We start from the raw sequence: 19,507 nt of genomic DNA on the forward strand, positions 1-19,507 counted from the left end.
TCTTTGATTCCCGCCCTGGAATTGTTCCTTTCAAACGCAGCATTTTCCCATGCACCACCTCATTAATCCTGTTCAATTATTTTGGACCCTGCAGTGCCTAAACTGAGACAGAGCTCAGAGAATGCTCCTGGTGACAACGTTTCCATCAAAATTACACAGAACAAAAACAAAGAAAAATGTCACTAAAGGTTTCCTTAACACCTGCAAGCCTCGCAGTTTTGGATTCACCTGTTGTTGCTGGAATAACTCAGACTAGGTGGCTACTATGGAAACCAGCTGGGCAAAGCAGCACTGGGTTGAACTGAACCATTACAGCTTCAGGCGAGTGCACACTGGTTTCTCAACAGAGAAACCACAGCATTCATGTCTTAAAAGAACTTTGACTTACATATTATCATGTATAGTTTAGTGTGTGTACTCAGCACTGCATATTAATAAATATATCAATACACTATAAACCAATTACGAAATGGTTACTACTTCTAAATTTGAATGACTTCTTTGCCAATTATGAGGGCAGATGACCTATGACTTTGTTTTGCTTTGCTTTATAGTGCACCGCTTCCCTCAGTGCATCCTTAAAAGGATAAACTGGCTGCATATTTGAGTGCTGCTATGTATGTAATAGGGAATATAATGGCAATAACTGTTATCAGACAAATCATTGAGTTGACATAACTTGACTAATGCAGAAGGTCAAACTTCATAACAATGACAATCAATGAGTCATCACTGATTGTTTTATAATGCACGTCCTAATACATAAAGTACAGTCGACGGTCCATACCTAGTGTTTTTTAATAATCCATTCCTCCATGTAAGAGAGAAAAGAAGTTTAAATTACATAACCTTCCCCTGCCTCCAAAGACAATCCATGTCATTCCTCCAGCGTTCTTATGGAATGCAGTTCCATAGTTTACATCACCATACCACAAAGGAAACTGCTCATCAGCCTACTTTAGTGATACATTTATAAATAAGGACCCAGAAATCAGATAGAGAGTATTTTAACAGTTTTTATCTTAAGAAGCTGCTCTAAAGATCTGGATGCAATAAACAATTTGTTTTTTACAGACCGAGGGAGTTTCAACTGTGTTTTGTGGACACTTCATGGTAACTATTCAGCCCACAGACCAACAACACATACAGAAACATGAGTCAACAGGTGTTCGTGCAGGCATTAACATGTTGTAGTATTGCATGTTAAAGAGAGTCTTTTTCCTTTCATTTCATTGCTCATGTTAGCTCTTCCATGACCGGCTGATGTTCAGATGACTCAGGTGATCTGTTATGTTCTTATGTTCAGGAAAATTTGCAAATTTGGCCTCCTTTATATTGAGCCAGTTCTGAGCTCTGCGCTCCGCAGCATGAGAGTGCTCCTGCTCTGGGGTCATGTAGGGCCGACTGATCCAGTATTCGTTCTCAGCCTCACGCTCCAGATGCTTCACCATGTTGCGTTTCATCTGCCACGTCACCGGCCGTGAGCGCCGATACTTTCCGATCCACTGCTTTCCTGGAATACCTTTGCGCAGCAAGGTGAGTGTGAGGAACATGGTGGCAAATTATATCTAGAAATGCAAAATTATGATTAGTGACTGCAAAAGTAACAATCCATAACAGAAATAGGTCTTCAGTTCAGAGGAATGTCAAATATGATAACACACAAAAAATTAAAAGTGACTAAACTCAACAAGAGATGAACCTTAAAAGTGCAGGTGGTTATTGTGCCTTGTGTTGGTCCAGAGTAGCTGGCCATTAGATCCACCAACAAACAACAAACCTTTCAAGGTACCAACATTCCCATACTAGTAACAGAACTACTGCAAATAATTTCAGCAGGCAGAGAAAACAACTGCAAAAATCAGGACCCAATCTGAGGCAGCACCATTTTGGGTAATGCTTCCTGTCTGATGGTGCATTAATAAAATATATAAGAAGAAAAACAAATAAAGTCTGTCCTTCAGTTTTATTTTTATTGTCCTTCTAAGACACATTAAAAAGGCCCCTTTAAAACACCTAAAGGGTGAGCCCAGTGTCAAATGTGATTATAAAGCCGAAATTGTTTGCAGTAAGTGACCATTCAGAGCATTACCTAAAAACAAAAAAGGGAACAAGAAATAACTTGAAAATAGAAGAAAAACTTATTGTTAGACCCAGATGAATCCCTTCTATGAAAAAGTGACTCACATTACCAGTGTTTATCAGTTTACTAGTCTGACCCTTTGCCACACTAATAACGTGACTAAGACAACTTTACAGCATTACAACTGCAATAACATCACACTAACGTTATCTCTGCTGGTGTATCAGGGAAAAGGTCAGAAGTAAACTGAGGCTATTAAGCACACACAAGTGCTGAAGTTTCATATAAACCTAAGACCCAGAATAAGTATTCAAATTGGAACCATAGTCTAATGATTACAGAATATGACAGGCATATGCAGGTGGCAGCAGAGTAAAGACACGAAAGATGATATATTTGCGACGAAGACTGCAATGAATACTATAAAGAAAGCATTAATAACATGTAAAAATGAGTAATCGGTGTGCAGGGAGTTATGTATGCTACCATTAGCCGAGTTCTGGTACAATGTGATGCTAGCTAAGCTGTAGCCTACAGACCAAGGACAGCTCGTATAAAGGACATCTGACACGCCCCACAGACATAAGCTTATATTTCCTGTATTGTTTTAGCTTACCCCACCTTCTAAAAACAGTTAAATGTCCGTCGGCAAGACCAAAAATGACCAAAAGTCCTTCAAAAACACGGCAAGTTAACGGCGGAAATGTGACACACAGCTAACCATGGGGTTATTGATCGCATTTCCGGGTTATGTACGGTGCGGCAGAAGGCTCAAACATGCTAAAACAATTGGAACTCGTGAAAACAACATAGGCTACATCTTTAAATATTAATTTGATGTCAACGCGGAAATAGTTACAAACAGAATATAAATAGTTGTGTACTTTTTAATGTTCACATTTAGAAGGCGCTGTAAACCTTTGCCATTCAGTTTGTGTGCCTGTAATTTCAGTGTATTACACACAGATTTCATGGTGTTGCATAAACACTGTTCAGTGGACTCCGCCTCCTGCAGCGAGGCTTTAAGGCTACCTGTTTACAACACACTTCCTTATTTCTCCATGTCCACTTCCCTCTTGTCGGATCATCACCAAAATGTTTTTCACAGTGTTTTCAGCCACCACTTGGACCTTAGTGGCTCTGTTTGTCACTCTGTTATTACTGTGAGTATATTCCGAACCTGTTTATGTGACTGTTAACTTGGCTGTTTTACTGTAATCTGTTTTTTATTTTGTTTTATTTTTTCGTAGTTATGGAATTTGGCCATATAAGCATTTCAGAAATCTGGGCATACCAGGACCAATACCGCTGCCTTTTGTTGGCACAATGCTGTACTTCACAAAGGTATGTACCAAACAAAGAAAATCAAAACTCAAAAATCATTGGCTATCAGGTAATGGGTACATTAATCTGATGACATTTATGTCCTCATAATGTGTATGATATGCACCAATGATGTGCACTTCCTTATTCCCAGCAGGTGGTCTGGGTGAATGAATTTAACCTTTTCTTGTCATTTTTTGCAGGGAGTGCTTTCTTTTGACCGTGAGTGTCATGCCAAGTATGGAAGTGTCTGGGCGTGAGTTTCTTTAATTTATTTATACACAAATATATAAAAGCTGAATTTTTACTCTTAATACTTATAATTATACCAATTATTAAGTATTAAGAATGTCACTAAGATATGACTTTATGAGCAGTACTTATTTATTTATGCTGTTTCCAAGTTTTATCTTATCTTATCTTTTTTTTGTTTTTTGCAGGTTGTTTGATGGACGAGCACCAATGTTGATGGTGACAGACCCTGAGATGATTAAAAGTGTCCTGGTGAAAGACTGCTACAGCGTGTTTACCAACCGCAGGGTGAGAAGCTACTGTTTTATTATACACCATAGTGTATAATATGTTCACTCCCCTATTGTTGTGTTACAACAAGTCAACTAGAAACAACTGATAAGGTGAGCTGGATCTGTGGTTATAATGGAAATGTATGAGCCAGGCATGATCCTGGTAAAAATCTCTGATGAATGTCGTAGTTTGTTTAGTGACCCGAGTCATGAGTCATGTTGTGGAACTGCTGCCTGATCACTCAGTGTTTCTCTGTTAACAGGAAGTCAAAGGAGTGCAAGGACCTATGGATGATGCAGTTACTGCCGTAAAAGATGAAAGATGGAAACGGATCCGGAACACCATCTCTCCGTGTTTCACCAGTGGAAGACTGAAACAGGTCTGACCCTCAACCACTTGAGAAACACACATTTGACTCATTCACACTTTCATCCATTTTTTGAGACCTTCTTCAGTGGATTTATGAGCTTAATAGGTGAAATCAAAGCAACTCTAAACCATGTCTGTCACTGTGCCTTACAATTTACTACTGACCTGTTATTACTGAAATGATAGAAACGGCTACAATATGTCAGTTTACCTGTTGGCACAGCTGCAATTAACAAATTACCTTCATACTTAACTGAACTTAAAGCCTTTGCAGCTCTATATTTAAATCTGAATTGTTAAATTTAACCAATTAAATCTCTTCCTGCTGTCTGTACTGTAGACAGTTACACCCATAGGTGCTAGACATTCATACAGAAATATGTGGCTTCAATCCTAAATCCATGTTTAGGGCGATCACACATTGGGCCTGCTGTCCAATATTTAGATTTTTTTAGATTAAAATTGTCTGTGAGATTAACTGAAGACAACAGTCTGTGTGAAATTGACACATTACCAACAAAATCCAACCTTCTTCTCATGTCTCCACTGCTGTGAAGGTCTTTCCTATCATTGCGCTCTATGCAGACCGACTTAATGAAAAACTTGGACGAACAAACTTGGATGAGCCCATCGACGTTAAACAGTATGTTTGATATGTCTTATATCATCACATTGCATATCATAAAAAATAAACATGTTAGCTCCTAATCCCAACTCTTTTTCTTCCATCATGTAGGTTAATGGCACCTTACAGTTTGGATGTGGTCACCAGTGCGTCCTTCAGCGTGGAGACCGACTCCATGAACAATCCAGACGACCCCGTTAAACTTCATCTCCAGAAGATTATGAACTTCAGATTTTTGCCATTTTTTTTAATATGTATGTCTTTCTCTTGTAAGGTTGAGGTCATTTGATCACATGGTGTTTCTACTATGTAAATATTGTTCAGCTACTCTATGGTCTCTTTTCAGTATTATTTCCCTTTGGCGGTCGTCTGCTGCAACTCCTCAAAGTTGATTTATTTCCCCGAGCCAGCATTGATTTCTTCTACAACATCATCAAGAAATTTAAAGACCAGCATCATGCGGGGGAATCTGTAAGAATCTAATCTGTGGAAAGTGAGAAAAAGAGGAATAACTCAACGTTTTAGAAGATGCACCATTTTCTTTAATCCACTTTTATAATGAATAGCTGTTAAACAATAGCAGTAATGACTTTTTAATGCTAAACTCAGCTTAAGAAGGCATTTACTGAAGAGTCAAACTCCTTGTCCCAGGAAGAATGGATATTTTCCCAAATATCTGGGAATCCTATTGTCTTGTGTTTTCTTCTGCTGTTTATTCAAATCCTATAAAAGCAATTTTTAATTTATTACCACTTTTTGTCAAATTGTGTTGATCTAGAGTCGAAGAGACTTCCTGCAGGTGTTGATTCAGAATGAGATTCCAGAAACTGAGATAAAGAGTGAAACACAACAGCCAAGTAAAGGTATGTTTTCTTTATCCCCTATATATCACTAAAGATACATATAATGTATGAGGAGGGAGGTTTTTTTTTAAATGTTGTATTTTGTTATAGGTTTGACAGAACATGAGATCCTCTCCCAGGCCTTCATCTTCATCTTTGGCGGCTTTGAGACCACCAGCACCACTCTGACTTACATCCTTTACAATCTGGCCACCAACCCTGACGTGATGCAGACGCTGCACAAAGAACTCGATGCCCGTCTGAAGAAAGATGTACAGTAATTTTGCATGTCTGTTACACCAGCTGCCACTTTGTTTATTGTTTTTACTCTTCTTCTTCTTCTTCTTCTTCTTCTTCTTCTTCTTCTTCTTTTGATATCTACTGTCTCAGGCTTCCATCTCATATGAGGACCTGAATGGACTGGATTACCTGGATCAGGTCATCTGTGAGTCTATGCGTTTGATTCCCACTGCACCTCGACTGGAGAGAGTGTGCAAAAAAACGGTGCAGGTCAATGGCCTTACCATCCCTGAGGGGACGCTGGTTGGTGTTCCTACACACATTTTACACAAGGACCCACGCTTTTGGAGCTCCCCTGAACATTTCAGACCAGAGAGGTAAATTTATGCCATTATAAATGTAGATACTCAAATTTAACTACTGACTGACAAACATGTAATCTGGTCCACGCAGGTTCAGCAAGGACAGCGGGGAGGAGGTGAACACCTATGCATACATGCCGTTTGGCCTCGGCCCTCGTAACTGTGTTGGGATGCGCTACGCTGTCCTCGTCATGAAGATGGTTCTGGCCCGCCTCCTACAGAATTACACTTTGGAAACATGCAAAGACACAGTGGTAAGATCAAAACCCTGCCACATTCAGATCCTGATGCTGTCTGGTTCCTGACTGTACATTCATTTCTTTTCTTCAGATTCCGCTGCAGTTTGACTGGAAGCTTCAGCCAAAGACGCCTATAAAACTCAAGTTTGTAGCCAGGCAGCAGTAGAGGAAAGGTCTAGCAAAATATCTACATGCAAACTTCTTTTAAAATTTTCTGTTAGTTTTATCGAAACAACAAATATCACTTTTAATGTGATAAATCCATAATGCTCGCTTCTGTTGTCTGTATTTAACTAAAACATGTAAGAGGGACATCATGTAACTCTCAACTCAGGAATCAGGCCAGTCTATCAACTGTTAAAAGTGACATTGAGCTTTTTGTTATGAAACTAAATGTGCCATAATCAATAAAACTATTTATCATGTCAATGAGGACACAGGAGTCAAAGGTTCTGTATCTTTTTTTATTAACTCCATCAGGGTACAGATGTGTTCAGCTCCAGTTAGAGTCAGTTTGTCTGGAGTTTGAATAACTGAGGCTTCCTGGTCTCATTTCATAGCTCACACAGGTGGTGCAGACGTCTCAGAAGTGTCATTTTTAAGGATATTTACTATTATAATAAAAGAAAAATGTACACAAAGAATGAGGGTGATGGTCATTCACAGGAAGTATATTAAAAAAATAAAAAATATAGAGCTATCTTTGATCATTTAAATGTGGCAATATTGTTTTTATTATTATGAACTCATATTTGAATTGTGGTAAGACAGTGTGTGTTTCTTAGTGGCCAGAAATGATTGTTTAATGGCAGAAAACCACCTGAAACTATGGAGGATACAAAACAACACAGTTGTAGTTCAAATAACAGACAGCAGAGGGCGCTGTTATCAACAGTACCCCTCTGTGTGTTTGTGCATTACAAATAAATTTCACTTAATAAAACAAAAAAAGCAACATTTTAAATTGAACTGATGTTGCAACAGACATTATTCCTTCACTCAATATCAGATAAATATGCTGGTTTCAAGAGTAATGTCTCCCCTTTAACACTGCTTCCGTGTGTTTACGACAGAACAGACAAATTTTACCAGTAGATTCAAAACAATTGTTTGTAAAATGTTTACAAATAATAAACCTTAAATAGTGCTACATTTTTGTCGCAGAATATCTGTTTGTGTGTGTGTGATGTGGGAAAATTTGGCCCAGTTGTCAGCGCATTGATACTTAACTGTTTATAATACAACACACACACACACACACTCAGGCATTCATATATAGATAAGAAAACAGAAGCAGCACAGACTCATAAACAAACATACAGGTCGTAAAGAAAAGCTTTTTTTCTTTTAAATCGAGTATAAAACTGCACCGTGTGAGTGCAAAGCTTTATGGAGTGACTACTGCATTAGAAAAAGCAACAACAATGATAAACTCAATAAAAAAGTTTAAAGGATTACATTACAAAGCCTTTTAGAGTCCTGAGTTTATCAAACTTAAACTAAACAGACAAAAAGGCCAGAGTCTTTACATTATTGAAATACAAAAGGATAAAGATTTGACTGTCCTCAGACTTCCATCATAAAGTTTTCAACACATCCATGGCTCTTGTTTGGGACAATGCACATTATGCAGCATACAGGTTGTTTGTAACAGCATTTAAGGTGTTTTCAAAGAGGTGCTCATTGTCTAAGAAAAAGCAGCATCCCTCCCAAGAAGTTGTAACAAAATGAAGTAACTGATCAAAATAAAACATGATTTAAAATGCTCTGAATCAGCACCAATGTGAGTCATCCCCCCCAACCGGACACAGGTGTGAGGAAAAGGACTGTGAGGAGTGTGGGATGACAGCAGGTCAGGTACAGTGGAGATTCCCTTCATTTACTTCGTTAGACACATTTGTGAATATTATCAACTTATTATCGACTGACGTGATGTCCTCAGTGTGAACCTCAGTTAGTACCTTGCTCAAAGGCACCTTGGTAGCTGCTACTCTGGGTAAAATATATGACATAATTTGTTGGAAAATAAACGTGAATAAATAATTGTTGCTACTTAGATCATTTGTTTGTGATGTGATTATTCTATTATGTGAAGGAGGACCTGAGCAGCTAACACAGGTCTGACATCAGAGATGAAGAATGCAGGGATTGCTCCTGACTCTGGATGAGTGCATCTGTGCGCACAAGGCTGAGTGTAGTTCTAGTTCCAGCTAATCATACAGTACAGACTTCCAGCCTGTTGTGTCAGTGAAGACTCTCATTCATTCAGGTCACATTATATCCAAGAGTGTAAAATTGAGGCTATGCTATGTGTCCAGCTGACCTGATTTAACTCTTGGATATTCCAGCCTGCTCTGATAGAAAAACAGAAAAGGCTGATGTTGTCCTGATGCACACACGACTAAGTGTAAAATGAAGGTTTTAGCAGCCAAAGGTTTCAGGACATCTGAACATTTACCAGCCACAGATCAGATTATACATTGGCTTTTGTGAACATTAAAAAAAATGACGCTGAAAGGTTCCAGCCTAGAAATGTTTACAGAAAGCAGCACTTTTACTATAAGCTGCTGAAAACTGGATGTGGCTGGTAAATTCTTTAAACACCCACTTCAGACAACATTGTCTGTGTTTCAGCAAATTAAATAAACATAATGGTCATGAGGGAAAACAGTTTGGATAAAATGAAAGTAAGTTTCCTGCCTTTGTGACCAACAACAGGTGCATTCCTCTGCAAGCGAGAACAAATGTGGATCGTTGCAGAGGTTCAGCCAACACTCTAACCCAGACAGCAGTCCAGTTCCTAACTTCAGGGCCATCTGACAGGGCTTCTGGCTGCATCGCTGGACCCATCAGCTGGTGCAGGTATTATGTTATCTGACTGTCTGTAATCACAAATGACTTGCAGCCTCTACCGGCGGGGCTGGTGCCTAGAATGACGAGGCAAGGAGGAGGAGGGGCTGGAGGAGGATGAAGGAGAGCAGGGCGACATGGACGCCAGGGAGGCTGTGGCCGCAGCATCCTCCGCCTCCTCCAGATCTCCATTTCCATGCAGTTCCTGGCTCACGCTGGACTGTAAGGCAGCCGGGGTCAGCCACTCTTTGGGCAGGCAGCTCTGAAGGAATGGCACGCAGGAGCTGAAGTAGGCCAGGCGGTTAACCCAGCGGGGGATTTCTCTGCCACACAGGATCTAAGGAGAAAGGAGAAATGATTGGTGGCTAATAATCCAACTGCTTGCAGATCTCCTGGTCTGCATTTGAGTCTCTTGCAGATTTCTCTCGGTCTCTGGTGGATTTTTCTTTTCAGCACAGACTAGCGTGTCAGCACAGGCAGCAGCACGATCTGTGTGAGGGCTAATTATCATCACACAGCCCCAGCAGTGCTATATTACATCATTATGGGACAAGTGGCTTCTGAGAAAAAAGTGTTTTCCCAGTCGAAGGACTTAATTAGGCTTTTATCAGAATAGCTACTGAAGCTGCTGATAGGATGCTTTTTAGGATGTAATTTCTTCAACCACAAAAATGTCTTGCCAAGAAGCTGTTTGTGAATGTTATCATACACAGTCAACAGATGATGCTAATTGCAGAGTTTGTGCTGCAGTCACAGGATTCTTCTTCGGAAATAGCGCTGCCTTCCCTGTATCATGACAACACACATTCACTCAGCCTCAGCGAGGACGTATTGCTGACGCATACTAACTACAGCAATTCACAGTGCTCTATATATATTTGTACTCACACAACAAGCTTTCATGTCACCCACCAGAACTGCTCATAGCAGATTATCAGAGTTGTTTCTGGTAACAGAAACTAAGATAAACAGGAGGAGACAGGCAAAGAGAAAAGAAGCTTCCTCAAACCAGCGTTCATTGATTTTTTTTTTTTTACATTCGTAGGCAGTGCAAGAAGCTGTACCTGCGGTGCAGTATTACCACTTTACTAGATGTATAGCGCTGTAACTGTACTGTAATTGTTATTCTTCACCAGTCCAGCTGCCTATAAACCTAAATTATGATTTTGCTTTCTACAGACTTTGTGTATTATATCTTGACTTAATGCGTGACAACATCTTACTCAATGTGTTGTGTGTGTCTGAGTCTATTTTCAGCAGACTGATGTGGATTCAAATCTGGCTAAAAACCTGACTTTAGCATACACATGGGAATAGTTTATAAACTATTGATTAGAGCAGATTAAGGAAGTGGGGCAGCTAATGACAGGTGATCAATATTATTATTATTATTATTATTTATTGATTTTATTTAATCACTGGCACTAGTTTTGGTATTTGTATTACTCAGTACGACCACTTCTAACTCTTTATATGAACTTTATATTATATGAACAGAATGCACACACAACAAAGGCAAAAACTGACCCAATTAGACTTGGACTAATGGTGAAAATGGTGGACTAATTTTCTGCATTCAAATGTTCCTCTCTCCTGGGTTTGGTTTTGTGTCCTCCTGTCTGTCTCTCAGGCAAACAACAGTGCACAGATGTGTACAGATAATAGACTGGCATAATGAGATGGAGGCAAAGTGCTAGCAGGGCACAGTGTGTTAATTTGCCTTTCAAAAAGAGTCACACACACATCAGATGTTCTTTTCGGAGAATCGATTGTTATGCTCGATTTTTCAAAGCTGCAACAACTGTCAAAGTATCCGAAACATTTTCTCCTCACTTCTTCTCTGAGTCAACCTAATATGTTAAAGAGGTCACAGTAAACATGAGATTGCCTCACTCTGGTAACTGTGTGCTTCATTATTCTCCAGTGTATATGTGTGTTTATTTCATGCCATGCATGTGCGATAGTGTGTATTTTAAGCATTGCAATATCTCTGTATGTTGTATGCACTCATGCTATACTGTATATGTTTCATCAGTGTGTTTTCTGTGTGTGTGTGTGTTTGCCAGCTGGCTCTGCATGTCTGGGCTTGTATCAGTGTCCTAATCCCTCATCTCAGCGCTCGATGCTAACTGTAAGACTCCCTGCTCATTAGTCACACCAGGATAAGCTGATTGAAAACACACAGACAGACACACAGACACACACACACACTAAGTCAAGCACTTGCGCTCAGAACAAGAGAAACAGGTTAAACACTATGGAGTTTTTTCCTGTAACACAGATATGTATGTTAGAGACATACATCTCTTTCTCAAGTCACATACAGACTTTAACGTCATTACCATTTAGATTCAGTTTACAGTAAAGGGGAACTACATGATGTTCGTACGTTTATAAGTACCCACCTCTGAGAGTGCTGAGGAGAAGTGGTTGCAGTTCTTGTGCATGAGGTGGTAGGCGTTGCCTTTGTACTCCTTCCCCATCTCCTCCACGATCCGCTCCACATCCTCTTCTGTGAAGTCTGTGCTGCCCAGTACTATGGCTTCTCTATGGAGACAAGTAGGAAAACAACAATATTACTCACTGAACAAAAATCTAGAGAGACCTGTAAGTGTTTTTGTGTCAGGCTCTTTTGCACAATCAATGGATCAAAAGCAAGCATGGCTTAAGCAAACAGATCTGTCTTTCTTCTGTTTCTTCTTCTGTTGTTTCTTGTGAGGGATTTTAAGATTTGAGGCTTTCTGTAATTTCACTGTACCTCTGAGACACTTTAAAACCAAAACAATTGATTAAAACTATTTCATTGTCAATATGCAATATTGTTTCTTGAATATTTGCTGACTTGCAACTGCATTACTTTACAGGTCTACACCACATAATGAAAATGAAAAATGACTTCAGTCTGACAGGGTGTTTGATTCTGTTGGCTAGCCACAGTAGATGATATGTAGGCATTTGTCTCCATTGATCCATACTTATCTAGCAGCTTGCATGGAGACACTGTGTGTGTTTGTGTGTGTGTGTGACAGATAGAGTGTCTAAAGCCACAGGGCAGATCAACTAGAGCAGAAGTAATACACAGCAGCAGAGTAGCTCTAGCAGACTGACACACTCCTAAACCTATTGAACAGACTGTTTTATCGACACCCAATTCTCCTGCAGTGTAAAAACAAAAAACAGAACGGCATCACCACATATTGCCCTCTACTGCACATCTAACTGACTGACCAGGTACACAGATTATGTATATTCATAGTTAAGTGTATACAAGCCAATATATCAGCATTTCCTGGGAAAAACGCAGCTGCAGTTTCTGTCTGATTTCCTACTCTTCGATGAAGGTATCCCTGCACAAATATCCCCCACTCACTTGAACTTAAAGGTCTCGCCGAGTTCGGTTGCATCACCTGGTGTAATCTCAAAGATCCCTGAGAATGGGTATGGATGTCCGCCATAAGCAAACTCTAAATACACACAAAACAAGAAAAGAAGACATTTTTAGACACATATACTGAGAAGGACACACAGTAGTTTTATCTTATTCAGAGCTATAAAAAAATCTTTTCTGAAACACCATCCTCAGGCCTGATGTAGGTGGTGTCATATTTCAGGGTAACCTTACCTCTTCCATAGATCTCAATTCCTGAGTGAAAGACTCCGATGCCCAGAGAGCTGGTGAACTCATTGATCCAGTACTAAAGACAGAAAGTAACAGAAGGTGAACCTGTACGCACTCAATACTACAATTTAACTGACATTCTGTGTTTTCCTACAAAGGAGAGAAAAGGTCAGGTGGAAGCAATGTATCCATGTTATGTTATGAGATATTCCAGAATAAAATCCTGTATTATTCTTCTTCTTCAATATTCACATAAATGACATAACAGGTAATTATATTCACAACCTTAACTGACAGAATTGATAGTCAGATAATGCCATAGGATGAAAATTAGATCCTGTTTACACACAGACAATAAAAGACAACACTCAAAATCAATAATTGCAGCATCACTACTCTCTGACATTACCATCCCTCGTTTCTCACATCCTTGTAGCTATGACGTGATTGGGCAGGCTGTTGCTAGGCAGAGTTCATTTGAGTGAAAAAGATATTATATCACAGAGGATGGAGCATGGGAACATCTAATATATCTTAACTGCAGTTCAAACATCACTCTCTCAAACAATATTTCTCATCACAGAAGCTGCAAATGAATTAAAAACCTATTTTTTATCCAAACACAACCAGGATGTGAACCATAAAAACTAAAAACTGCCCAACTATTTGTTGCATAGTGATACAAAACAAAAAAAGGCCGCAAATACTCAAATAGCTTCTTAAAAGTGTAAACTTTCATTAAGTCCAAACTGATATGACTGTGCGCCAAATTAGCTATTAGCTTTTCCTATGAGATTGATCTGACACTGGAAAAATGCTTTGCCTTTGATTGGATTTGTCCTATTGGCAGACATTTGATGTTTTATTCCATTAGTTAACAAAGGTCATTGGCAAACATTTCCCTTTGAGTAACGATTCAACAAATTAGTTTATCTTTTTAGTGCTATAGAGAGAAGATTGGTAGACGGTCATGTTCTCACAGCTGCTGCTGACAAATGACATGTAGTGCAGGAGCACTCTGTGAAGTGCCAAACATATTTATCTGGTCCTCACAACCACAACCCACTACTGAAAAAAACTACACTTCCTGTCTAATGTTATGTAGATACACTATGTAGCTGCACACATCAGTGGTGGCACAGCTGACATTTGTCTGCATTACAACATCTACAATTCAAACTGATTTTTCAGATTTTTTTTTTTTTTTTTTTACAGAAGTGGCTGTTGCTGTACTGACTGTAGGTGACGCTGGACAGAAGTGTCACCTTTCTGACCTCTGCAGAAACATGAGATGTGCATTGTGAAGGTCTGAGCAGCGAGAAGAGTGAAAGAAACTAAATGCACTAAACTGTTTATCGTCCACATGATCAACTGCTGAGTCAAGATGTTGTTTCTTGTGCAACACAGCAGAGCATGTTTGCTTCCTGACCTACATAAATGTTGAGATGTTGCACAATATTTCTCCTGCAAGCATCAGTGAGTGGCTTTATTTTAAGATCGGCTTAATTATACTTCAAAACCATTTGCAGCTGTTTAAGAATGCAAAGCCGCTAGTTGTCAGTTCAGAGTGTATACCCGGTGCTGTGTCTCTATAGAGAGCTGTTTATTTATGAGTCGCTGCATTTATCAGCTCAAAGAGAATTCATGCAAAAACTAATATTGCACAGCATCCGAATTTGTTATTTCTGACACAGCCACTGGCAGGGTTTTTCCACTGCAGACATTTTCCTCACATCAGCTGATCCCGTAAGATACAAAATCTTGTTCATATAATTTGTGCGGCTGTTTCGGTTCATGTATAACAGGACTTGCATCTACAGCGGCTGGTCCTCACAGAGTGACACAATGTGCTGGGTTTGAGCAGTCTTTCTGGAAGCTCAGTGTTTCAGCTTTTCTTTGGTGCTTTGACCCTCTCTGCTGGCTTTTCAGTAAGAAATAAGAGAAGTACAAGAAAAACCACAGCTAATTCCAGAAGCCTTCACATGCTTCTGCAGTGTGGATACTTCTTCTTTTGCCATGTACTGTAGGAATTTTGTGCGACAAGGGATATATTTAGGAAACTAATCTGCAAGAAAATGATGCCTCCCTATGTGTTCACATGAGTATCAAAGAAAGACTGTAGTAACGCTCTTCCTCCTCCTCCCACTCAGGAGTAAAATAAGACTCTTATCTTAGCCCTCATTACTTCAAAGCTCGTTAAAACCTGCGCCCTGCAGAGCACAGAGAACAGGCTGAGTGTTTATGAATGAAGAGACAATGGGCAGAAGGGAATTACAGAGACATGGATGAAGCATGAGAAAGTGTATATCAATGATGGCTGTGCGCAGCTGTCATTCTCTTGTTGGTAGCTTTTGCATGTAATGGATAGATAGATATTGATCTCACAGGAGGAAATTGTTATGTTACAGCAGCAGCAAGAATGCAACAGAATAGGATTACTCAAAATATAACAAGTCAATGTATGTGTGCTTCAAAACTGTAGCTGAAACAAACAAACTGAAACCAAACTAAACACATACATTCAGAGAAGGAAACAGTTGCTAGCCACAAGCCAAATACTGAGAATTCTTTGCTGCACCTGATGGCTCTTATACAGGTTTGAAATGTATTAGACCAGCTAAGAGACTATGATAAAGATGTCTGCTTAAAGTCCAGGAAAAAGAGTTAATAAAATAGAAATGTACCGATTTCAGTGAATGTTATGAAAGTAGTATGGTAATATTGGCAGAGCTATATTTGAATGATGCAAAATTCCCATCCGTTGTTTGGAATTGTAACAATGAGCATGTTTTCATGGACATGATGATCACATTTTTGGGATATGGCATTTACACTGAACATAATTTTTAAAGACAGACAAAAAAATAACAACCCAGTTTTCTGAGTGTTATGCAAGACCAGAGATGTGGTTAATGAAGCGATCTCACATAAAACTGTAATTTTATCTTGACTCAATTCAAACAATATCCCAAAAATATTTCTTTCTTGCCTTTCGCCGTTAGGCAGAAAAGGCAGGACTTTGTCTCTCTTTTAACAATCCATGACCTTTGTATGCTAGCAGTGGGTTCTGTGGAGGTGCAGACACAGTCCAAACATATTGCTGTTATCTTTATACAGGCTCCTTTGTAAAGCACACAGTACAAAGGAAGAATACGTATCATGACTGCTGCATGTCTCTAATTGATCCCGATCAGCAGCCACACCATGCCTGAGCAGCCAACACAGAGTAACATAACCTTACACTGTTAAACCTAATATCCTAACACGTTCTCTCACAGATAAAGCAGCATGTGTAGCTGGCTGGCAGGCAGACAGGTGGTGTGTAGATAATGCTGTCTCATTAGAGCGGCACACTGAAGCACTCAGAGCTGGTCAGGAAATCCACTTAACAGAGATGGGAGGACTACAGGGAGGACGCGGCAGGAACTGTGGGAGTACTCATGTCTGCACATACTATAACTGAAAGTCACATGACACTATTGATCCTCAAATGGAAAGGGGACTTTTTTGTAGATGCTCACACGCTGCACAAAATGACTCCACAATGGAACTCACTGCCAATGTATATGAAACACTGTCAACTTAACACATGAGATCATCAGTCTGTGATGTCACTGTCCTGACCTATGCCCTTACCTAATATTTAGTAATATATCTGATTACTATTTCTATTCACTGATTCTGCGGATAAAATAAGAGACACAAGTGAAAAGGGCCACTCAAAAATTCAAGTCAACCAAGCTAAGTTTGTTTTGTTTTACCAACAGTCAAACATCTGATGGTGTCTGTGTGCCAAGTGTGATGCTATGAGAAGATGATTAGCTTAGCTGGCAGCAACTCTGGCACTTATGAACATTTGAAAAGCTTGATTACTGACGTGTAATACTATAATGAGCACAACCTCTCAGTCTGTCAGCCTGCAAACTGTGAGTCACATTACAAACTGTCACCCTGCCACATCCACTGAGGTTGTGTGTATCTCTAATGTTTCAAATGTAACGTGATCGCAACGTAACACACATAGTCGATCAGTGAGCATGCAGAGTAGTTGGTCACCTCTCCCAGAGTGCTCCGCTCTGAACATCCAGAGTGCAGAAGACCTTTAAATAGCACTGGTATGAATGAATGGGCCACAGCCACATCTTATTGTTTGTCACTGTGAACGAGCCAAAATCTTGTTCCCACAGTAGCCCACCAATAAATACAAACAAAGGCTAAAAAAATGAGTGGGTGTGAGTTGATGTACATGCACAAAAACAAAGCACAACATTCCTTCAATACATACCAGAAATGTTAGAAATGCAACAGTAGCCTTTGTATGGCTTTGCTTGTCAAAGTGCAACAAGGCCCCTGCAGCTGTTTACATAAATGGAAGTGAAGGGGAGGATGGAAGCTCTTCAAGAAACTAATGTAGACGCCAAGTCAAGTGAAAAAGCAAGAGGGAGGGAAGAAAAGAGGGGGAGGAGAAACAATAAAGAAAGTCAGAGGAAGGATGGGAGGACATGGTATAAATCAATGCTGTGAGGTTTTATTCCACAATCCAAGGTGTGTAGTCAGTGTAAGAGCTAATCCATTTACAGATCTCTGATGATGTATTGATCTTCAGCTCGAAGTGGAGAGTGACAAGCAGTTGGGATGCACAGAACTCATCTGAATGCAACTTTAAATGTAGAAGCCAAACACAACTGGATGTAAAGTGAGAAACAAACACATAGAATCCACACACATTATTCCAAAAATGCTGCCTAGCCTGTTTTATAACCCCTAACAAGACAATACCCATTTAGGTGTAATGTGTTCACCACAGGGAATCCATATTAATCAATGATTCATCAACAGATCAATTTCCTGCTCCCCCTCCCCACTGACTCACCCCTACATGGTGACACCATAGTGACTCAAATATAACCTCTCCCTTATTCTGTAACAGACACGTTTCTTCTCCGACAGGAACTGACATGCTCATCCTCTTATAACTTAACACTACAGTTTGACTAAAGATTAACTCCTGAAGTGACTGAATGCACATTTCACTGGCACCACTACTCTGTTTCAGCAACAGCAGCTTCAAGAGACAACTAACCCAAATGGGAAAATCAACCACTGTCAAAACACTGAAGTACTGCACACATGTAGCAAGACGTCAGCTGAGTTTCTAGTATTTATTTCTTAAAAGCACTCCCACTTTCAAAACCTGAGGTGAGTTTTACTTGCACTCAATGCCTTCATGTTGTTGTGTTTTTATTGTATTTTTTCCTCATTAAGAGACACAACAATAAACTGTGGTAAACGAGGAGTGTATTGGTTTTGTGTATTGTAAGTATTTCGAATAGAAGGGGTTTCCTTCTATCATGCTGGATCTAATTATAACCATCTCAGCATTAAAATCACCCCTCCTATAGTAATAGTAAATAGGTGACCTAGGTGCAGTTTATAAGATGATGTCCCAAAATGTCTGATCCGTGTTACTGTGTCTGTTTTCGTTTCTTACCATATCATACACGTTAAGGATGATCGGCTCGTTTGCCATCACTGGCATCAGGGTTTTATCCCCTTACGTCCCTTCTTCTCTGCGGGTCTTCTCTCCCCTTCCTACGGTGCGAGATCCACACTCTCGCAGCCCTCCCTCTCCTTGTCACTGGCACTTTCACGGTAGATGATCAGCTCGACTATTTAATTTTACAAACAGTGGAAAAAACGTGGGAGTTCCGAGGATGTTTTTACCGTCCAACATCGGACTGCCTTTGTCCGAATCTCCTCCTGACGGAGCGGCAGCAGCAGCCGCGGACAGATGAGGCTATCGCTTGCCAAAACGAACTGACTTGCTAAACCCGTTCGGCTATGGACGACGAAGTGAAAAAAGCAGACTTTACAGAGGGAATTCTGGCGTCCAGGGAGAGTGTAGGCGCGAGAAAAAACAAGTTCATTTTTACAACCGAACTGATCATTATATTAACATCATAATGCGATAAGTAAACATAATTTCCTTGGTAAACACGACTCCCTTATTAGCTAGCTAACGGTAGCGCTGGAACTGCAGACAGGATGCGCCTGCTAGGAGAAAATTGGACGGTGAACGGAGCGATGAGTCCACACTCGATTAATCAACCTGTATATGTATTATGGGTAATGTAGTTCATCAATTGAAACAGAGTAAACAGCTGTCTAAGCTTGAAAAAAACAATACAAAAAGCTATTTGTACAAAAAGGCAGAATGTCACTTTTTGCAGAATGACTTCAAATAATGATAACCCTGTCTACTATTAATCTTTATTTATCAATTTATTATTAATTAGTTTGATTGCCATTGCTAGGCATTGACCGATTTCAGCCATTCAACTGTCAAAATGTTCATCTCACAGAGGACATTCCAGGTCAACTTTTTTCAAAACGTCACGTTTTTTTCAAAAACTTATAATTGTTCAAATAT

The 19,507-nt window shown here is 39.7% G+C and overlaps 3 protein-coding genes across 4 annotated transcripts; 1 reads left to right on the plus strand and 2 right to left on the minus strand.

The window, feature by feature from the left end:
- Positions 1–996: 996 nt before the first annotated feature.
- On the minus strand, positions 997–2,840 carry mrpl57 (mitochondrial ribosomal protein L57). Of its 2 annotated transcripts, none has more exons than XM_028423607.1 (2): positions 2,705–2,840; positions 997–1,568 (listed from the first exon to the last, which is right to left on the minus strand). In XM_028423607.1, the coding sequence occupies exon 2, from the start codon at positions 1,551–1,553 to the stop codon at positions 1,242–1,244; it is 312 nt and encodes a 103-aa protein (XP_028279408.1). In that variant the 5' UTR covers positions 1,554–1,568; positions 2,705–2,840; the 3' UTR covers positions 997–1,241. The 2 variants fall into 2 exon arrangements, with proteins under 2 accessions (XP_028279408.1, XP_028279409.1); XM_028423608.1 differs by having other exon boundaries at positions 2,700–2,821.
- Positions 2,841–3,089: 249 nt separating this feature from the next.
- LOC114446957 (cytochrome P450 3A40-like) lies at positions 3,090–7,043 on the plus strand. Its single transcript, XM_028422869.1, has 13 exons — positions 3,090–3,246; positions 3,334–3,427; positions 3,610–3,662; positions 3,847–3,946; positions 4,194–4,310; positions 4,858–4,943; positions 5,037–5,179; positions 5,272–5,396; positions 5,704–5,788; positions 5,879–6,039; positions 6,158–6,384; positions 6,461–6,623; positions 6,700–7,043. Exons 1-13 carry the CDS (start codon positions 3,179–3,181, stop codon positions 6,772–6,774), a joined length of 1,497 nt encoding a protein of 498 aa, XP_028278670.1. The 5' UTR covers positions 3,090–3,178; the 3' UTR covers positions 6,775–7,043.
- A 106-nt stretch (positions 7,044–7,149) lies between these two features.
- On the minus strand, positions 7,150–19,137 carry desi2 (desumoylating isopeptidase 2). Its single transcript, XM_028422871.1, has 5 exons — positions 18,569–19,137; positions 13,081–13,153; positions 12,829–12,922; positions 11,864–12,005; positions 7,150–9,795 (listed from the first exon to the last, which is right to left on the minus strand). Exons 1-5 carry the CDS (start codon positions 18,614–18,616, stop codon positions 9,517–9,519), a joined length of 636 nt encoding a protein of 211 aa, XP_028278672.1. The 5' UTR covers positions 18,617–19,137; the 3' UTR covers positions 7,150–9,516.
- Positions 19,138–19,507: the final 370 nt, after the last annotated feature.

The sequence above is a fragment of the Parambassis ranga genome, chromosome 15 (assembly GCF_900634625.1).
Source record: "Parambassis ranga chromosome 15, fParRan2.1, whole genome shotgun sequence".
In the NCBI taxonomy this organism is placed as follows: domain Eukaryota; kingdom Metazoa; phylum Chordata; class Actinopteri; family Ambassidae; genus Parambassis; species Parambassis ranga.